An 18,492-nucleotide genomic window follows, 5' to 3' on the forward strand; every position below is an offset into this window, starting at 1 on the left:
CCGCACATGGGGCTCTGTCATGTGCATTCAATGAGCCCAAGAAGAGCAAAACTTGAATACCCCTCAAAACAGCAACAACAACTTGCACTAAATAGCACCTTTAACATAGTAAAACATCTCAGGGTCATTCACTGTTATGAAACCAAATTTGACACGAAACCACATAATTCAGGTCATCAAAAGCTATCTAAAAAGGGTAGGTTTGAAGGAGTGTTTTAAAGGGAGAGAGAAAAAGAGAGGTTGGGAGGGAATAAGAGCTTAGAACTCAGGCAGCTGAGGCCCAGTTGCCAATGGTGAAGCAATTAAAATCAACTGTGTGTAAGTAGCCAAAGTTGGAGGAGTGCAGAGATCTTGAAGGGTTGTAGGGCTGGAGGAGGTTATGGGGAGGTGCAAGGTCATATAGCCATTTTATTAGAAGGATGGAAACTTTAAAACTGAGGTGTTGCCAAACCGGGAGCAAGTGTCGGTCAGTGAGCACAAGGGAGATGGGTGAATGGAACTTGGTGCAAATTAGAATGTGGGCAGTAGAGTTTTGTATAATCCTAAATTTATTGAGAACAGAGTATGGGAGGCCGGCCAGCAGAGCACTGGAATGTTCGAATCTAGGAGGGAACAAAAATATGGATGTGGATTTCAGTGGCAGATGGGCTGAGGCAGGAACTGGGTCACTTGATATTACGGATGTGGAGGTAAGCAAAAATTTCAATATCAATAAATCAGAATATGAGCTGCATATTAATGTAAAATAATGCAATTCACAGTTTCCTTGAATGGATCTACAACATTTACAGCACCGAAAGTTTCAGAGAATGAATATAAACAAATATGTATTTCTCCAATGACTACATAAAAGTATTAACTGAAGAAACAACAGCTACAACACAAATCGTTATCTTGTTCAAATCCAAATTTTCTAACCAATGAGCAAGTCAATACTCTCGACATTTTTCTTGTTATTATTTGGTTAGATTAGACATCAAATAAAAATTACCCCACAGTAAAAACTGAAAACATTAGCTGCAGAAATCAATCAGCAAGAAATTTAAAGACCACAAGAGATAAATATTTGCAAAGATAAAACCATCACAAAGGGGAAAACAAAAGATGCTACAAATGTCAGACATATCAGTGTAGTATTTATTAAACCCGTACAGTTACTACATTACTGAGCAGAATGGACCACCAGATATACAATCAACTTATAAAAATATTAAACCAATAATCTATCAAAAGTAATTTGAGGCAATTTACATATTTTAAGAAGTCAAAAAACATATTGTTTTACATATGGACAAACTTGTGATGTAAAGTCATACAGAAATAAGGACCAATGCACATTTGTAGAAAACTCCAAGACTATCTTATGAGCAACCTCTATCCCAGCAGAATCAACCCCTGTGACAGTTATTTGGTTAACAGGTTCCATTCCTGTTCCACAATGTTAAAAGATCAAGGAACATTGGATTTTAAACAACAGTTTATGCCACAGACTGAACAGCAAAATATCCAGTTATAAAAACAACCAATATTTTTTTTGAAAGGCTAAAATTAAAACATTAAAAAAAACTGACATGTTGCAAATCACAGAAAATGTGTATTTCAGTGAATGACAGGTCCTACCTGGCAGGAATCTCCCAAGTAGTTTGGGGGACACGTGCACACTTCCACATTAGTAGCAGGACTTCCAGCTCCAGAAACTGAGGCTTCCTCAAGCTGAACTTGGCCAAGGGAAAGGCGCTGTGTTTGCGAGTAATAAAGGGCCCTAATTTGTAGTTCTTCCAAATTACTCAACAATAGCATGAAGTCTTCCCTAGTTACTGGAGTATTAATGACAGCGTGCTGGAAATTATCCTGTTAATAGAACAGATAATTAGTACTTCATTTTTCATTGAATTTTTATATTATTCTACCTGGTATCATATTGTGACGAAGTCTGAATTTTAAACTTAGAGCTCCAGCACAAGTGCAGAGTTTGACAGGGATAAGCACACATGCTTGGTTTCTGCCATTCTTTTGATAGTTCGATAGGGATTGGGCACTGTGCCTGCATGGTGGTGTGGTGCGAAGCAACAACCACAGGACCTGTGTGTGGTGAGAAAGTGAGCCCACGTGACAAGTTTAGTCGGTAGCTGAAAAGGCAGCATAGAAGGTCGCTAGCTCTGTGCACCTGGGGCTCAGAGAAGCCCGTGAGGTGTTGGGGCTCAAAAAAGCCCAGGTGCAGGTGATATCTCTGTGCTACTGAAGAGTTGATATAGCTCAGTGAAGTTTTAGTTGTTGGTAGCAGCTCAGCTGGGGTGTTGGGGCTCAGAAAAGCCCAGAGTGGTTATCTGGTAGAGAGCTGGATGGTGAACAGCAGTTGTTGGCAGCAGTGTGACTGAGGGACTGGGAGCATACCTGCATTTAGACACTGGAGTGTCTCAGAAGTAGGTCAGCTCAGTTGGAAAAGAAGACCAAGAAGGCTGGACCTGGGAGCAAATCTATACAGATCTGGAATAGAGTGTGTTTAGGTGAAGATCGTACCCGTGGAACTTGGTTGGAGTAGAATCAGCTTAGAACTTGCATATGGGCTTGACTTCGGGACATCCACACTTCTGATAAAGTTTCACCCATATTCTTTACCTCTACCCTATTAAACCCTTTTCATAATTTTAAGGAACTCTTTAGACGTTCAACTTTTTTTTAGCATAATAAAGGAACCCCCAGTCTATTCAGTCTCTCCTGATATTTATAAGCTCTCTGTTCTGGCATCATCCTTGTAAAACACTCTTTGTATTGTCATAACTCAGTTAGGAACCAATAACTTTTGCTGTAAAGTAGAAGAAATTTGAATTCCCAGGTATTTACTGAAAGAATAAAGCCACAATATTCCACTGTTTTAACCAAAAAGAACTTTTGATTTTTTTCTATACAAATGTCAGCAAAGTAAACAGTCAACACTATCTATCTTATACTCTAACATCCAGAATTAACATGATGTAAACATGAAGTAACAGGCAAATTGTGGTCAAACACACCAAAAACTGCACATTAAATGGCAGACACAACCAAGACAGATCCACTAATTTCTCAGCAACCCATCCAGACATCAGTGATCACTGTGAGTCACAAAAATTCTTTAAAACTCTGTCTTCCTCACAAGGGAAACTCAGCTCCTATCCTTCAAAGAGTTAGTCTGAGTGTCAGCATTTATCCAGAATTGTCCTCAGAAGGTGGTGATGAGCCACCTTCTTGAACCTCTGCAGTCCATGAGGTGTAGGCCCACAATGCTGGTAGGGAGGGAGCTCCAGGATTTTGACCTACTGACCATGATATAGTTCCAAGTCAAGATGGCGAGTGACCTGGATGGGAACTTGCAGATGGTGGTGTTCCCATGCAGCTGCTACCCTTATCCTACTAAGTGGTAGAGGTCACTTTTTTCGAAGATGTTATCGAAGGAGGCTTCGCAAATTACTGCCCTGCATCTTGTAGATGGTACACACTGCTGCTAGTGTGCACCAGTGATGGAGGGAATGAATGTTTATGATGGTTGATGGGATGCTGATCAATCAGGCTGCTTTGTCCTGGATGAAGTCGAGCTTCTTGAGTGTTGTTGTAGCTGCACTCATTCAGGCAAGTGGAGAGTATTCCATCACACTCTTGACTTGAGCCTTATAGATGTTAGACAGGCTTTCAGGAGTCAGTAGATGAGTTACTTACTCACCAAAAAATTCCCAATCTCTGATCTATTCTTGTAGCCATGTTATCTATATGGCAAGTCCAGTTCAATTTCTGGTCAATGGTAACTCCAATGATGTTGAGGGTGGAGTAATCAGTGATGGTAATGCAAATGAATGTCAAGGGAAGATGATTAGATTCTCTCTTTTTGCAGATGGCCATTACCTGACACTTGTGTTACATGAATGTTACTTGCCACTTGTCAGCCCAAGCCTGGATGTTGTCTAGGACTTGCTGCAAGTGGGAATGGACTGTTTCAGTATCCGAGGAGTCACAAGTGGTACTGACGATCATCAAGCCCGGCCTTATGATGGCTGGAAGGTCATTGATGAAACAGCTGAAGATGGTTGGGCCTAGGACCCTGAGGGACTCCTGCAGCAATTGTTACCACAAAGAGTTGTTGAGGTGAATAACATGGGTGTATTTTAGGAGAAGCTAGATAAACACACAATGGAGAAAGGAATAAAGGATATGATGATTGCGTGAGATAAAGTAAGGTTGGAGGAGGCTTGTGTGGAATATTATCATTGGGATAGATCAGTTGGGCCAAATGGCCTGTTTCTGAGCTGTGAAATTTGATCCAGTTTTGATTAAGTATCATAATAGATTATCAAACTATCATCAATAATGTTATGTTTACCTCTAGAAGCCGGACTCGTCCGTGGTAAACTCGATCCGGAAGCGGATTCCGTGGATCAAAATAAACAACGGTCATTTGTTCACCCTTAAAATACAAAAGTCTATATTTACCCGATGAAAAGTCTACGTTCAGAATTTCTTATACTGTTTGTATATTCATTGTGCAAAATGTTTTAAATTAAAAGTATTAACTATTCTACCTTCAGAGGAAGACTTTACTTGAATGGCAGATGAGAAAGCTGACAGGATTTTGGAGAACAGGGTAGATCTCAACACCAGAATCACTGATCTGGTCAGACTCCACTTGGGTCCTTCCTAAACTTCCTAACCATTCCAAGTTCCATGAATGCACCTAGATTGGACATGGCCAGGAAATCAACAACTGCTAGCTTTGGTAGTTAACTCTTTCGAGTACAAACACGTTTCCATCTGTTCCTATTCAAGTGAAGTTACATTGTTTCATAGTTTGCCATTGTGGGATTTGAACTCTTGATTCATAGTTTGCCATTGTGAGATTTGAACTCTTGATCTTGGGGTTACAAGCTCAGTACCATAACCACTTGGCCATTTAGGCCAAGCCCATAGTTTGCCATTGTGAGATTTGAACTCTTGATCTTGGGGTTACAAACCCAGTACCATAACCACTTGGCTATTCAGGCCAAGCTTGCTTGGGTAGTTAATGTTAACACTGGGCAGATGGCTCTTAACTATTTCTAAGTGGCCCTTCTGGATTCCAGCCATAATTTGATAAGGACCTTACAAGAATAGCCAAGGAAATTTGGCAATCACTGTTGTGTGGCACAGTGTAGCTTGCTTCCAATTCAAAAGTTTTAAAGTAACTTTGTAAGATTATTTCAAGCAAAATACTTTTGCTGGAACTGACTACATGCATATTCCAATTCTCTTATTGATTTCATTTTAATGAGTGCATTTTGGAACATAGGAACAGGAAGAGGCCATTCATCCCCTCGAGCCTGTTCCACCAATCCGTTAGATCATGGCTGCTCTGTTTCTTAACTCCATCTACCCGCCTTGGTTTCATGAACTTTAATACTCTTACCAACAAAAATATAGCAATCTCAGTTTTCAAAATTTCAATTGATCCTCCCAGCCTGAACAGCTTTTTGAGGGAGATTGTTCTGCATTTCCACTCCCCATTGCATGAAGAAATGTTTCCTGACATCACCCCTGAATTGCCTGGCTCTAGTTTTTAAGGTTCTGCTCTCTTGTTCTGGACTCACCTCCACCAGAGGAAATAGTTTCTCTCCACCCATCCTATCAAATCCCTTAATCATTTAATTACCTGAATTAATCACCCCTTATTCTTCTATACTTGAGGAAATACAAACCTAGTCAATGCAACCAGTTTTCATAATTTAACCCTTTCAGCCCAGGTATCAGTCTGGTGAATCTGGGCTGCATCTTTTCTCAGGTAAATATATTCTTCCTGATGTGCCCAGACCTGAACGCAGTGGGGAAACTGCACATAAATGTCCCCCGCTCTGATCAACTCATATATCAGTGCCACATACTGGCTATATATACCCTCTGTTTTCTCATCTAGAAAGAGCAGTTCTCACCCTCAATTCGACATCAGATCTTTTCTCAAGTAAAGTCATCCCTTCACTTGGTAAGCCAAAGGATTTTACTTGGTATGTCAGGAAGCCACCATATGATGAGACCTGATGGAAAATAGATGTAAAGTTACTTTTAAAGCCTTGCTTAAACAATTAGAATTGAGGGCTCTTAATCTTAAAGCTGAGCAGGTAAAAGGGTGACTTAGGAGAGTTCTTCAAGCTTATAAAAGGTTCTGAGTAGTTCTAGTGATATTCACAGTGGTCAACCTGATGCTAAGGATAGGGCAAAAATTGAAGATAATCACAAATAGCCCTTATCAATTGCCCTTCTCAACGGCAATTTGGAATGGGTAATAACGGCTGTCTTTGCCATTGATGATAAGAATCCATGTAAGAATTAAAAACAGCATTTAAGGAGAAGTTAGAAAAAAAAACCTTGATACAGATTGTAGTTAGCAGATATAATGTGTCACAAACTGAATCCAGAAATCATTAAAAAAAAATTAAATAGTTGTTTGATAAAGCAAGTGTTAAAGGTATCACAACCACATAAAATGCGTTTCCTCAAAGTGGTCCATGAACTAAGAATTTGTGTGTGTGTATATAGTAAATTTGCAAATGATCCAATTTAAAATTAACCAGCTAGCAAAGCCTTAAACAGGATAAAAGTTCATTTATTATACAAACAACTGCTTAATGTTACTGAAGTAAAAGTGATAACATTAATGCACTTGCAGATTTGCCTGGACTCTTTCAGCAGAACAGCAAATGATTTCTTAATACCTTCCTCTTTTTCTTCCCTTGGCCAAGAGCCCTTTCTCATGTTGCCTCCCAGAGTTTTTTCTGGGGGTTCTGCACCCTGCCTCACAAGATGGCTTCTTACAGCCTCCCTTATACAGTTCAAAAACACAAAAATGGCTGCTATGTTAATTTTCAATAAGCCATTGTTTTAAACAAGCAAGGAAGTTAATTAAGTTGAGGTCCTTTGAAGTCCCTTCCTGTTTCCTGTTCCCTTAGAAGCCAAAGGGTTGAGTGTTTGGGTCCTTGGACGGTGAGGAGAGAGGAAGTGAAGGGGCAGGTGTTGCATCTTTTGCGTGGGCAAGGGGTTGTGCCATACGAGGGGGTTGAGGAGTAGGGGGTGATGGAGGAGTGGACCAGGGTGTCCCGGAGGGAGCGATCCCTACGGAATGCCGATAAGGGGGGTGAAGGGAAGATGTGTTTGGTAGTGGCATCATGCTGGAGTTGGCGGAAATGGCGGAGGATGATCCTTTGAATGCGGAGGCTGGTGGGGTGATAAGTGAGGACAAGGGGGACCCTATCATGTTTCTGGGAGGGAGGAGAAGGAGTGAGGGCGGATGCGCGGGAGATGGGCCGGACACGGTTGAGGGCCCTGTCAACGACCGTGGGTGGAAAACCTCGGTTAAGGAAGAAGGAGGACATGTCAGAGGAACTGTTTTTGAATGTAGCATCATCGGAACAGATGCGACGGAGGCGAAGGAACTGAGAGAATGGGATGGAGTCCTTACAGGAAGTGGGGTGTGAGGAGCTGTAGTCGAGATAGCTGTGGGTGTCGGTGGGTTTGTAATGGATATTGGTGGACAGTCTATCACCAGAGATTGAGACAGAGAGGTCAAGGAAGGGAAGGGAAGTGTCAGAGATGGACCACGTGAAAATGATGGAGGGGTGGAGATTGGAAGCAAAATTAATAAATTTTTCCAAGTCCTGACGAGGTGCTGCTTCATGCTCTCGTCAGGACTTGGAAAAATTTATTAATTTTGCTTCCAATCTCCACCCCTCCATCATTTTCACGTGGTCCATCTCTGACACTTCCCTTCCCTTCCTTGACCTCTCTGTCTCAATCTCTGGTGATAGACTGTCCACCAATATCCATTACAAACCCACCGACACCCACAGCTATCTCGACTACAGCTCCTCACACCCCACTTCCTGTAAGGACTCCATCCCATTCTCTCAGTTCCTTCGCCTCCGTCGCATCTGTTCCGATGATGCTACATTCAAAAACAGTTCCTCTGACATGTCCTCCTTCTTCCTTAACCGAGGTTTTCCACCCACGGTCGTTGACAGGGCCCTCAACCGTGTCCGGCCCATCTCCCGCGCATCTGCCCTCACTCCTTCTCCTCCCTCCCAGAAACATGATAGGGTCCCCCTTGTCCTCACTTATCACCCCACCAGCCTCCGCATTCAAAGGATCATCCTCCGCCATTTCCGCCAACTCCAGCATGATGCCACTACCAAACACATCTTCCCTTCACCCCCCTTATCGGCATTCCGTAGGGATCGCTCCCTCCGGGACACCCTGGTCCACTCCTCCATCACCCCCTACTCCTCAACCCCCTCGTATGGCACAACCCCTTGCCCACGCAAAAGATGCAACACCTGCCCCTTCACTTCCTCTCTCCTCACCGTCCAAGGACCCAAACACTCCTTTCAAGTGAAGCAGCATTTCACTTGCATTTCCCCCAACTTAGTCTACTGCATTCGTTGCTCCCAATGTGGTCTCCTCTACATTGGAGAGACCAAACGTAAACTGGGCGACCGCTTTGCAGAACACCTGCGGTCTGTCCGCAAGAATGACCCAAACCTCCCTGTCGCTTGCCATTTTAACACTCCACCCTGCTCTCTTGCCCACATGTCTGTCCTTGGCTTGCTGCATTGTTCCAGTGAAGCCCAACGCAAACTGGAGGAACAACACCTCATCTTCCGACTAGGGACTTTACAGCCTTCCGGACTGAATATTGAATTCAACAACTTTAGGTCGTGAGTCCCCTCCCCCATCCCCACCCCCTTTCTGTTTCCCCCTTCTTTTTTTTCCCAATAAATTATAAAGATTTTCCTTTTCCCACCTATTTCCATTATATAAAAAAAAAACCCACTAGAGCTATACCTTGAGTGCCCTACCATCCATTCTTAATTAGCACATTCGTTTAGATAATATCACCAACTTTAACTTTAACACCTATGTGTTCTATTGTACTATTGTTGTTGACATCTTTTGATGATCTGCTTCTATCATACCTTGTGGACATCCCTGGAGGAGTCTTTGCATTTTAATGACTCTTCATAGCCAGCTCTGGAGATAAGAGTCTGATAAGCTTTGAACAAACTCAGAAAAGGTACCAGGTTGTCTATCATACTTCTATTTTGAAAAAATGTTTTTAAACCTAATGTAAAAGTTTGAAAACAGAAATATACTTTTAAACAGCTGTCCTTAATATCTGTGATATCATAATTACACAATTGTGACAAAGGATACGAGGAATGAGTTGGAGAGTGAGATTAGTAACACAGCGCAGGCTTGATTAGCGGAACGGCCTGTAACATCTTACGGTTTGATGAAATTCTAAAGCCTTAGGCTTCACTCACCTTGTCTCCCAGGTAGGACTCTGGGGCTAGCCAGTATAAATCACGAATAACACTAGGTAGTTCTTGTACATCAGCTACGACAGTGTTACTCCGTTGGTTATAAACAACTGGAATGCTCTGCTTATTCCCCGTGAATAAATCCCATTTCTTCATTTGCATATGCTAAAAGAAAGTACAAATCTGAACTGCAACATCAAAACTAAATCAACAATTAAAAATTGTTCTACTGTGAAAGTAGTGTATCTTTATACTTTAGATGATAAATGTGTTGTGAACTAATTAGTAATTCAATAGCTTGACCAAATACTAGCTCACCATTCCATATTACAAAATGATAGAGGCACTAGTGGTACAAAGGGTCTGGGTGTCCTGGTACATGAATCACAAAAAGTTAATATGCAGGTACGGCAAGTGATTAGGAAGGCAAATGGAATGTTGGCATTTATTGCAGGAGTAATGAAACAACTCCGGGACATTGAAAACTTGTGTCTTTTTAAAAGGAAATTCTTTAAACACTTTTTATTTATTAAGTAGAGAAGTTTTATTGCAGCTGTACAAGAACTTGGTGAGACTGCATCTGGAATACTGTGTACAGTTTTGGTCTCCCTATTTGAAAAATTGCATTAGAAGCAGTCCAGAGAGGATCCAATTGACTCATTCCTGGGATGAGGGGCTTATCTTATGAAGAAAGGTTGAACAGGTTGGACCTATACCCATTGGAGTTTAGAAGGATGACAGGTGATCTCATTGAAACATATAAGATCCTGAGGGGGTTTGATAGAGTAGATACCGGGAGGATGTTTCCTCTTGTGGGTGAGATTAGAACTAGCGGGACACAGTTTAAGAATAAGAGGTTACTTCAGATATAAACCATATATTTGGAAGAAATTCAAAATTGAGGACTCAGATTTTTTTCACTCACTTTAGTCCTGGGCTTACTGGAGCTCCGACACTCATTTGTTACTCCAAAGCAAAAACAGCTTGTGCAGCCTTTGGGATTGGCTGGATCCAGATGAAATGAGCCAGGTCGACAAATGTCACAATATGCACCCATAACGTTCTCCTAAAATGATTAAAGCAGAAAGATTTGAAGTTTGTATAAATATTATTTTTCATGTTGAATGTAATGGCCTGGTCACTCTGAGATAAAGGGCGGGATTTTCCGGCATTGTCACGGGTGGGACGGGAACATTTGGAGAGCAGTTTGGTCCCACCCGCGATGATGCCTGCCACTGCTGGCGCCAGAAATTCCCAGCCAAAGTAACCGTGTTTCAATGCTCAGCAGGCCTGGCAGCATGTGTCCAGAAAATGACTCATGGGGAGACAGTGATGCAGTGGTAATTTCACTAGACTTTTTTCAGAGGCCCAGGCAAATGTGCTGGGGTCACAGGTTCAAATCCCAACATGGCAGCTGGTGGTATTTAAATTTAATTAATAAGATCTGGAATTTAAAGCTGGTCTCAGTAAATGTGATTGCTGTAAAAACCCATCTAGTTCACAAATGCCCTTTAGGAAACAAAATCTGCAGTCTTTACCTGGTCTGGCTGTCATATGACTCTTAAATGCCCTCTAAAATGGCCTTAAAAGCCAGTTCAAGGGCAATTAGAGATGGACAATAAATGCTGGAGTTGCAAGTGATACCCACATCTCATGAATGAATAAAGGAAAAAAAGGAAATTGAGTTAACATTTCAGGCTGATGACCTTCCATCAGAGTTCTCTCTTCACAGATGCTACCTGATATGCTGAGCATTCCTGGCATCTTCTATTTTAATTTTAGATTTCCATCACCTTTTGGAACTGTATTTCAACATCTTTAAATGCATAACTGGCATAGAAAAGTGATAATAAACATACCAAAAATCTTACACTCAATAAGGCATCTGGATAATTCCATAATCAAAGCTTACCCGAGCCCCTCCGATGTTGGATATCTACATCGTCTTCCACCCCACCTCTAACAAGCGCAAGAAGCTCACGTACTGCTTTGTCACTTAGGAACTAAATGTCCGTTTTTGAAACGAAGTGCGGTGGCAGGCGGGTTTTGCGGCACATATCTTGCTGCTTGGAAGGGCAGGAAATTGCGCTTGACCCCACACTTAGAAGCTCATTAATTAAGCACAGGTGGGTATCTTTCTGAATTACCTGGCAGCTCAGGAGCTGATTCGTCTGCACCGCCCCCCACCCCCCCCTGTTACCTGCCATGTCGAAGGTCTGGGCACCACATTTAAATGCCACCAGGGCACATACATCTCACTCTCCACTCTCCGGCAAACCTGTATCCAGGAGACTGTTCAAGATGTCGTCGAAGCAAAAGAAGAAAGCTGCACCCTGCTTCATCCATCAGGCCTTTGAGGCCTTGATCAGAGGACTGCGGGTGCATGGGGATGTTCTGTATCCCAGGGACAGATCCAGGAAGCATACCGGCCTCACCTCTCTGGTTTGAAGGCCATCACAAAGGATGTCAGTGCGGATGACCACTGCACCTGCAACGCCATCCAGTGCATGAAGAGGATGAATGATCTCATCTACTCCACCAGGGTAAGTCATCCTTCAACTCCATCCAGTATCAAACTCTCATCATGGCATTGTGCAGTCCAAGGGCTGCTCTCTTCAGGAACATCACACAGCCATTAGCAGGGGATACATATCAGCACTGATTGACTAACGGAACCTTTCACATTACCACCATTCCATCTATCGTGCTGCGCACTCTCCACCTTTAGAGCTGCAGGGGAGGGCTCACCACACACATGGGGCAAACATCTTTCCCAACCTAAGCTCCATCCCTTCTCATCACGTGCCTTTCTTTTGTCTTCATCCAGGGAAAGTTTGCCCGCAACAGGTGGGAAAGATTTGGTGGGGGGCACGGCCAACATCATTGCCCTCAGTGAGTTCGAGGACACTGCAGCTGAGATTGCTGGGAATGAAAGGGATCGCTCCTGTGGGGAAGGGGAGATTGGACTGTCTCAGCAACCTTGTATGGATCACATCTCCAACAGCTTATTGCATCATGACAAGCACAGTGAGTGTTACACAGTCTTATATACCTCATCCTTATCAACTGAAACTCAATTTTCTATCTTATAAGTACCAGCAGATCGAGGCCCACAAGGCAGCCCACCATAAGTCCCAGCCCCCAGACCGCATCTGAAGAGGAAGCTGAGGAAAGACCAGCACAGCACTCACCCGCACCCTCCACCAGCACAGTGACACACACCTCAGTGCAGCAGAGCTCTAGATTAGGCTCCGGCTCACCTACTGGAGAACATCTCACTCACATGTCCCCGCAGCAGTCAGAGGCAGGGATAGCCCAGGTCTCAGGCACTCGGCAAGTTGCTGGAAACCAGCCACTTGCTCAATCCGGGTCAGATGATGAGCTTCTGCGAGTGGCTGCCAACTCCATGCTGGAGATGCAAGATCAGGCAGCAGAACATCGGGCAGAGATTTGGCAGTCGCTCGGCAGACTAGAGTGAAGGGTGGAGGAGTTAGTCCACGTTCTGTCTGATATTGTGGCTCCGACATGCCAGCGCCTCGAGGTCACCATGGGAAGGTTGGCAACCACCATGAACACCTTGGCCTAGCAGGTTTTGCCAGATTTGCACTTGGCCCTGGACTCCATGGTCTCACACATGCTGGTAGGCATCATCAAGATGTGGGTGACAGGGACAGGGGGATGAGGCACTTTGACCTCCCTCCAGGTGCATCATCGCCTCAAGAAGTCAGAGCAGGGCCCTCGGTCATCTGGACACCCTAGGGGCATCCTCTCATGACACTCCATGGGTGTGCATTTGCCAACAATCCTCTCTGCCTATGATCCCATCCACTCCAGCCGCTTAGGCCAAGGAGGGTGCATCTGCCTCTAAGAATGAGACCCTTATCAGGCCGGGCCCTCCAGGCCATGGGCCACCAGAGGACATCTGCCAAGGTAAACAAAGACATCAGGACGTAGCAGTCAGCACGCTGCCTCTGCCTCTGCTGCGAATATTGGGGATAGGCATAGTGGTCGGGTTAGGAAAATTAAGACATTTTGAAATCACTTTTGGGTCACAGATGTGTTATTGCAGCAAAAATGTTGCACTTTTGTAAATACATTTGATGTTTCTGTGAATGGCTTGATCACTTGTAGGCACTGTGATTATATACATTGGAATCCTCTTATTTTGAGGTTTATCCTTCCTCCCACGCAGTGACAGTCTCCCTTTGTGAGATCCACATTCATATCATAGCAACCTCACTGAAGATCGTCTCCGTACCCTTGTGTAAGGTTAGGGAGATGTGTTAAAATCTTTATTAGAAGTGTGTGATTTATGCGCTTTTAACCCTTCCTCTTCACGGAAGGCCATTGTGTGAGGGAAGCTCATCAACCTCGATTGATTAGTGGCAAAAGTAATAGTGGAAAAGGACAAGACACGGACAGGAGGAGGAGATCCCTAACCATGTGCTCAGCTCACTGTCCACTGTAGTTTCTTAATTATGTGGCAAGGACTGCTTCAAGTCACTTCTTGCATTGCTCTCATTGTTGAGTGGACTCTCAGTTCCCAGAGCGAGCACATACAGAGGGCCCCGTAAGATCATGGCCTAGTGAATCATGAGGCCAAAAGGTGCAAGTGTCAATGCTGGACTCATTCTTGATTTGGTTAGTTGGAAATTCCTGGAGATGAAAGGGAATGACATTGAGGGCCAGGAGGACTTGGGCCTTCTCCCTTTGCCTTCACTTTACTTCTCCTACTAATGAATCTGGCAGTGATTAAAGTGTCACAGGTATGTCTTCCATGTCTTGTTTCATCTATGGAATCATCACCTTCAAACTGACTCTCATCACCCTCTTGAGGTTCCTGGGCCTCCTACTCTTCAACCTCTGAAGAGCTCTCGTTCTCCTCCATTTCAGCCTCTGGCAAGATCACCTCTTTGCAGTGTGAGGTTGTGAAGGGTGTAACACACAGCAATGATGCACGAAACCCTATCAGGAATGTATGGTAGTGCATCACCTGAGTGGTCCAAACATCTGAAGCGCATCTTCAGAATCCCAATGGTCTGCTCTATTAGGGTTTGTGTGGAACTGTGAGCGGCGTTGTACCTCTCCTTAGATCAACTCTAAGGGGGACGCACCAATGTCATCAGCCAGCATTTCAGTGGGTGCCCCTTATCTCCAAGCAGCCATCCCTGCAGACGTTCAGGCCCTTCGAGGCACTTGGGAGTAACTCAGGATGCTTGAGTCATGGCAACTCCAGGGTAACTGGAACAAACGTGCAGTATGTGCTTTCAATGATCACACACCAGTTGTACATTCATGGAATGGTAGGCTTTGGGTTTATAAACATTAGGGGCTTACTGCAATGGAGCCCCTAAAGCCATATGGGTACAGTCCATTGCACCCTGCACTCTTGGGAAGCTTGAGATAGCGATGAAGCTGATGAATCTTGCAGCCTGGCTATCTTTGTCCAGAGCAGCTGTAAAGGGCATCTGTGACCTTCTTTAATCATCTATGTGTTGTGGACTGAGAAATGCCACACGGGTCGCCTGTGGATCCCTGGAATGACCCACAGACAAAGAAATTTAGCGCTGCAGTCACCTTTAAAGTCACTGGTAGGAGATAGCCTCCCACTCCATGGGGCGTCAGGTCTTCACGAAGAATGTGGCAGATATGATCTACCAGAAATTGGGACAAGCGCAGACGTGCCCGGTATTGTCTCTCAATCATTTGTAAATAGGAGAGTCTTCTTCACTATACCCTTGGTCTGGCAATTTGCCTCCATTGTCTGGGTCTCTCCTTCTGACCCTCTCGTTCTTGCTGTGGTTCCCCTTGAGCCTGGACACCAGGCAGGGCCACCTCCTGGAGCTGCACTCTGTGTCGTCTTTCCCTCCTTCACCTCCTCCATTGCATTAGGACCCTCAAATCTGGGAATGCAGGCAATTGGTAAGGAGGCATAGGTGCAGCATATATGGCATTGCATTAATGGAGGCCAGTCACATGCTCTCCAGAATTGGAATTCCTAATGGGCCAAAGGGCATCCAGTCATTAATCATCAATAACTTATTAATGATAATTGAGCCTTGGATCCATTTTTGCTTTTACCTTCTCTCTGAAATGAAATGAAATATTGAAGAGTAACTGGTCAAGATACTGAAGCTCACAATCTGTTACCAACAACAACTGTAATGGTCTATAGTGGTTTCTGCCCTAATTGCATTGTCATTGATGCTGCCTTGTCTTTGAGGTGCTACCACCCACACTGAGGTGACCAAGATGCCATCCCAGAGATGTAACATCTGAATCCCTCATTGTTATGAAAAGGTTTGAATGACAAGCACTACCTAACCTAGCTCATTGCTCCAATCTCTGATTTGGCATTCTAATGATCAATAATGATTATTAATGACTGGATGCCCTTTGGCCCATTAGGAATTCCAATTCCGGAGAGCATGTGATGGGCCTCCATTATTGCAATGCAATGCCATATATGCTGTACCTGTGCTTTCTTTCCGATTGCCTGCATTCCCAAATTTCACATTCTGATTTGTTAATGCTGATATGTTGTGAATGTGATGTTAAGCCATTGACTTCTGAGTATCCCTGTTACAGCACTGATAAAGGCATTGGCTTCCAACGGCTTTCTTCACAGGGAGATCTTCTTCCTTCCTCTGTTATAAGACTCCAATTCAGTTTTGCAGCACCAACAAGTTAGAGGGCGCCCCCAGAAAGGGCCCCTTACTCCAGCAGTGTGCTCCTCCCACACAGCCTCCCATTCAGATTCACTTCTACTTTTGATTTATAATTGCACCATAACTCCAGTAGAGCGAGATGCTGGTCCTACATTACTATTTCAAAATGAGTTTCAACGGTCCCCCTCTCATGGTCTGTGTCCCAGAAATCTAGCTGGAACCTCATGGTGTGAAGGTAGAGCTTGCTCCAGTTATTCTCCACCCTCCCCCAATAATACTGGATCCCATACTTGTGGTGGATATTCCTACCCTCCCCCCTGGGCCCAGCACTACCGAAGTGCCCATGCCCCATGTGGACCTCTACCTTCCCCATCTGGAGGCTGTGTGCACATCACCTACCCAGGTGAACCCCTCCCCCACAGAAAAGCTTCACATGCCCATCTCCCCCCACCCCCCTTTATTATGCAGTCCCCAAATACAGGCTGCTGATGCCTCCCATTACTATCACCATCCCATCTGCAGCCCAGTACAGAGACAGACAAGTCCATGGACAGTGACTGTGAGACAGCCCTGCACACCAAGCTGTGCATTATTCTGATTGAGCACAGAACCCTTGCCTCTCCGTGGAGTGGGAGTACACCATGCTCCCAACGATTACTCCTGCTGCATGCCTGCTGCTCCCCATGATGGTCTCTCTACTCTTTGACTGTTGACTGTGAGGTGCACAGAGTCCCAAGACTGTCTCTGCTCTCTGACTGCTTTCCACAACTGCCCAGGGATGTCTCTACTCTGATTCCTGACTGCAAGCCCCAGACCAAGGACTTTGACTTTCACAGAGTTCCCCATTACCCTCAGGACCGAAAACTAAACTGTCTCTCTTCCCAGCAACACCCCCTCAACTTATGAGTTTGCGTGCAATCCATTCCCTTTGTGGCACACTAACAACCCACCTACCCCAACTTTTCTATTAGAGAGTCTTCATTCATGTGATATCCCTTTCACCCCCTTGTTTGTCACTGCTTCAATTATTTTTGTCGGGTTCCAGTTTCCCACCTACTCTTTGCCTCCCATCATTCCTCCTCTGCTTCCACCACCTTCCTGCCCTTTTCTGTCTTCCATCATGCCCCCTTCTCCTCATCAACCCCTTGTGTTGGCCCTTCCCCTCCCAACCACTGACCCCTCCCCACTCCTTCCCCGGTCGAAATGCTGGTTTCTATATGCTCAGCACTGTGTGAATACTGCTGAACAGTGGTGTCCTTTTGGACAATGGTGGTGCCCACCAGGACCAGACCACTCCTACACCGATGCCTCCTCAGGTCGCAATACTGGTCAGTGTCTGAAAGTTGAGCCCTGCCTGAGTACCACTACACAGAGGTGTCCTTGTGACTATGGAGGCAAACACTGGGAACAGGCCAACCCTACAGCCCCAGCAGTATGGTGTTCCACTGGCATCATGACGAGACCGGTGCAATGTTATTAAATGTAGGCTACTTGCGCTATGCTGATCTCAAACTTGCAAGCGAAGTAAGGTCTGATGCTACCCTTTTTCAAACGAGCTTCAGGCCGACATGCTTTCTTGCTGGCGTTACGCAAGATTGGAAGGCAGTATGTGATTCTGGCAAGAAGCTAATTTAATGAGCATTCATGAGATAGTAATGAATGCAAATGGTGTTCACGCCATTGTACAGCGGGATACCCAACCTTTAATCTGCCATTAACCCACCATCGGGAGAATCGCAAAGTATTTTTACACCGGCAGGTTTTCAATTTTTGGCCTCCTGCTAAATTCTCCACTCTCGCCCGCCATGAAACCTGCCATGGGCAGGATAGGAGAATGCCACCCAAAGATTCAGAACAAATGTTCCACTGCTTCTGCCACATTCCTTCACACAGCAAGCTCAACATTCCCCAATCCTGAACCAGCCTCTCTAATTTCTCTCCTATCTCCTCACGCCACACACCTGCTCTGAGCCCATCTTAACTATGACACTCTCCTGCTCTCTTAATCCCATTTACCTATTACCCCATCTGAAATTGGTTTATAGGAAGAGGAGGAGGCCATTCAGCCTCTCAAGCCTGTTCTACTATGCAGCTGGATCATTCCTGATCTGTACCTTAACTCCATTTATTTGACTAGGTTCCAAATCCTTTAATATATTTACCCAACAAAAATCAATCAACCTCAATTTTGAAATTTTCCATTGATCCCCAGCCTCTACAGCTCCTGGTCTCCCAGTGTCTTAAATTTAAAATTCTCATGTTTAAATTTCTTCATGGCCTGGTCCCTCCTTACCTCTGTAACTTCAATCTAGCCGCATACTTTCCAAGACTCAGGTCTCTCGTGAAGCTCCCCCCTGCCTCTTTGCCACAATGTAGCTGCACCTTCAGTGTCTAAGCCCACTCTGGAACTTCCTCCCTCCTTAAAACCCAGCTCTTTAACCAAAGTTTGGTCATTTCTTGTAATATTGTCCCTCTCGCTCACTGTCATTATCTTATTGTGCCTTTATGTAGGA

The 18,492-nt window shown here is 44.5% G+C and overlaps 1 protein-coding gene across 1 annotated transcript in view; it reads right to left on the bottom strand.

The window, feature by feature from the left end:
• LOC121279009 (laminin subunit alpha-3-like) overlaps window positions 1–18,492 on the bottom strand; it is a 509,546-nt gene that overhangs the window by 126,262 nt on the left and 364,792 nt on the right. Inside the window, exons 36-40 of the mRNA XM_041189741.1 lie at window positions 10,237–10,377; window positions 9,315–9,476; window positions 5,934–6,035; window positions 4,355–4,438; window positions 1,621–1,851 (exon numbers count right to left, since the gene is read on the bottom strand). Coding sequence (XP_041045675.1) covers window positions 1,621–1,851; window positions 4,355–4,438; window positions 5,934–6,035; window positions 9,315–9,476; window positions 10,237–10,377 — 720 coding nt within the window. The remainder of the gene's footprint in view (window positions 1–1,620; window positions 1,852–4,354; window positions 4,439–5,933; window positions 6,036–9,314; window positions 9,477–10,236; window positions 10,378–18,492) is intronic.

The sequence above is a fragment of the Carcharodon carcharias genome, chromosome 6, assembly GCF_017639515.1.
Source record: "Carcharodon carcharias isolate sCarCar2 chromosome 6, sCarCar2.pri, whole genome shotgun sequence".
Lineage (NCBI taxonomy): Eukaryota > Metazoa > Chordata > Chondrichthyes > Lamniformes > Lamnidae > Carcharodon > Carcharodon carcharias.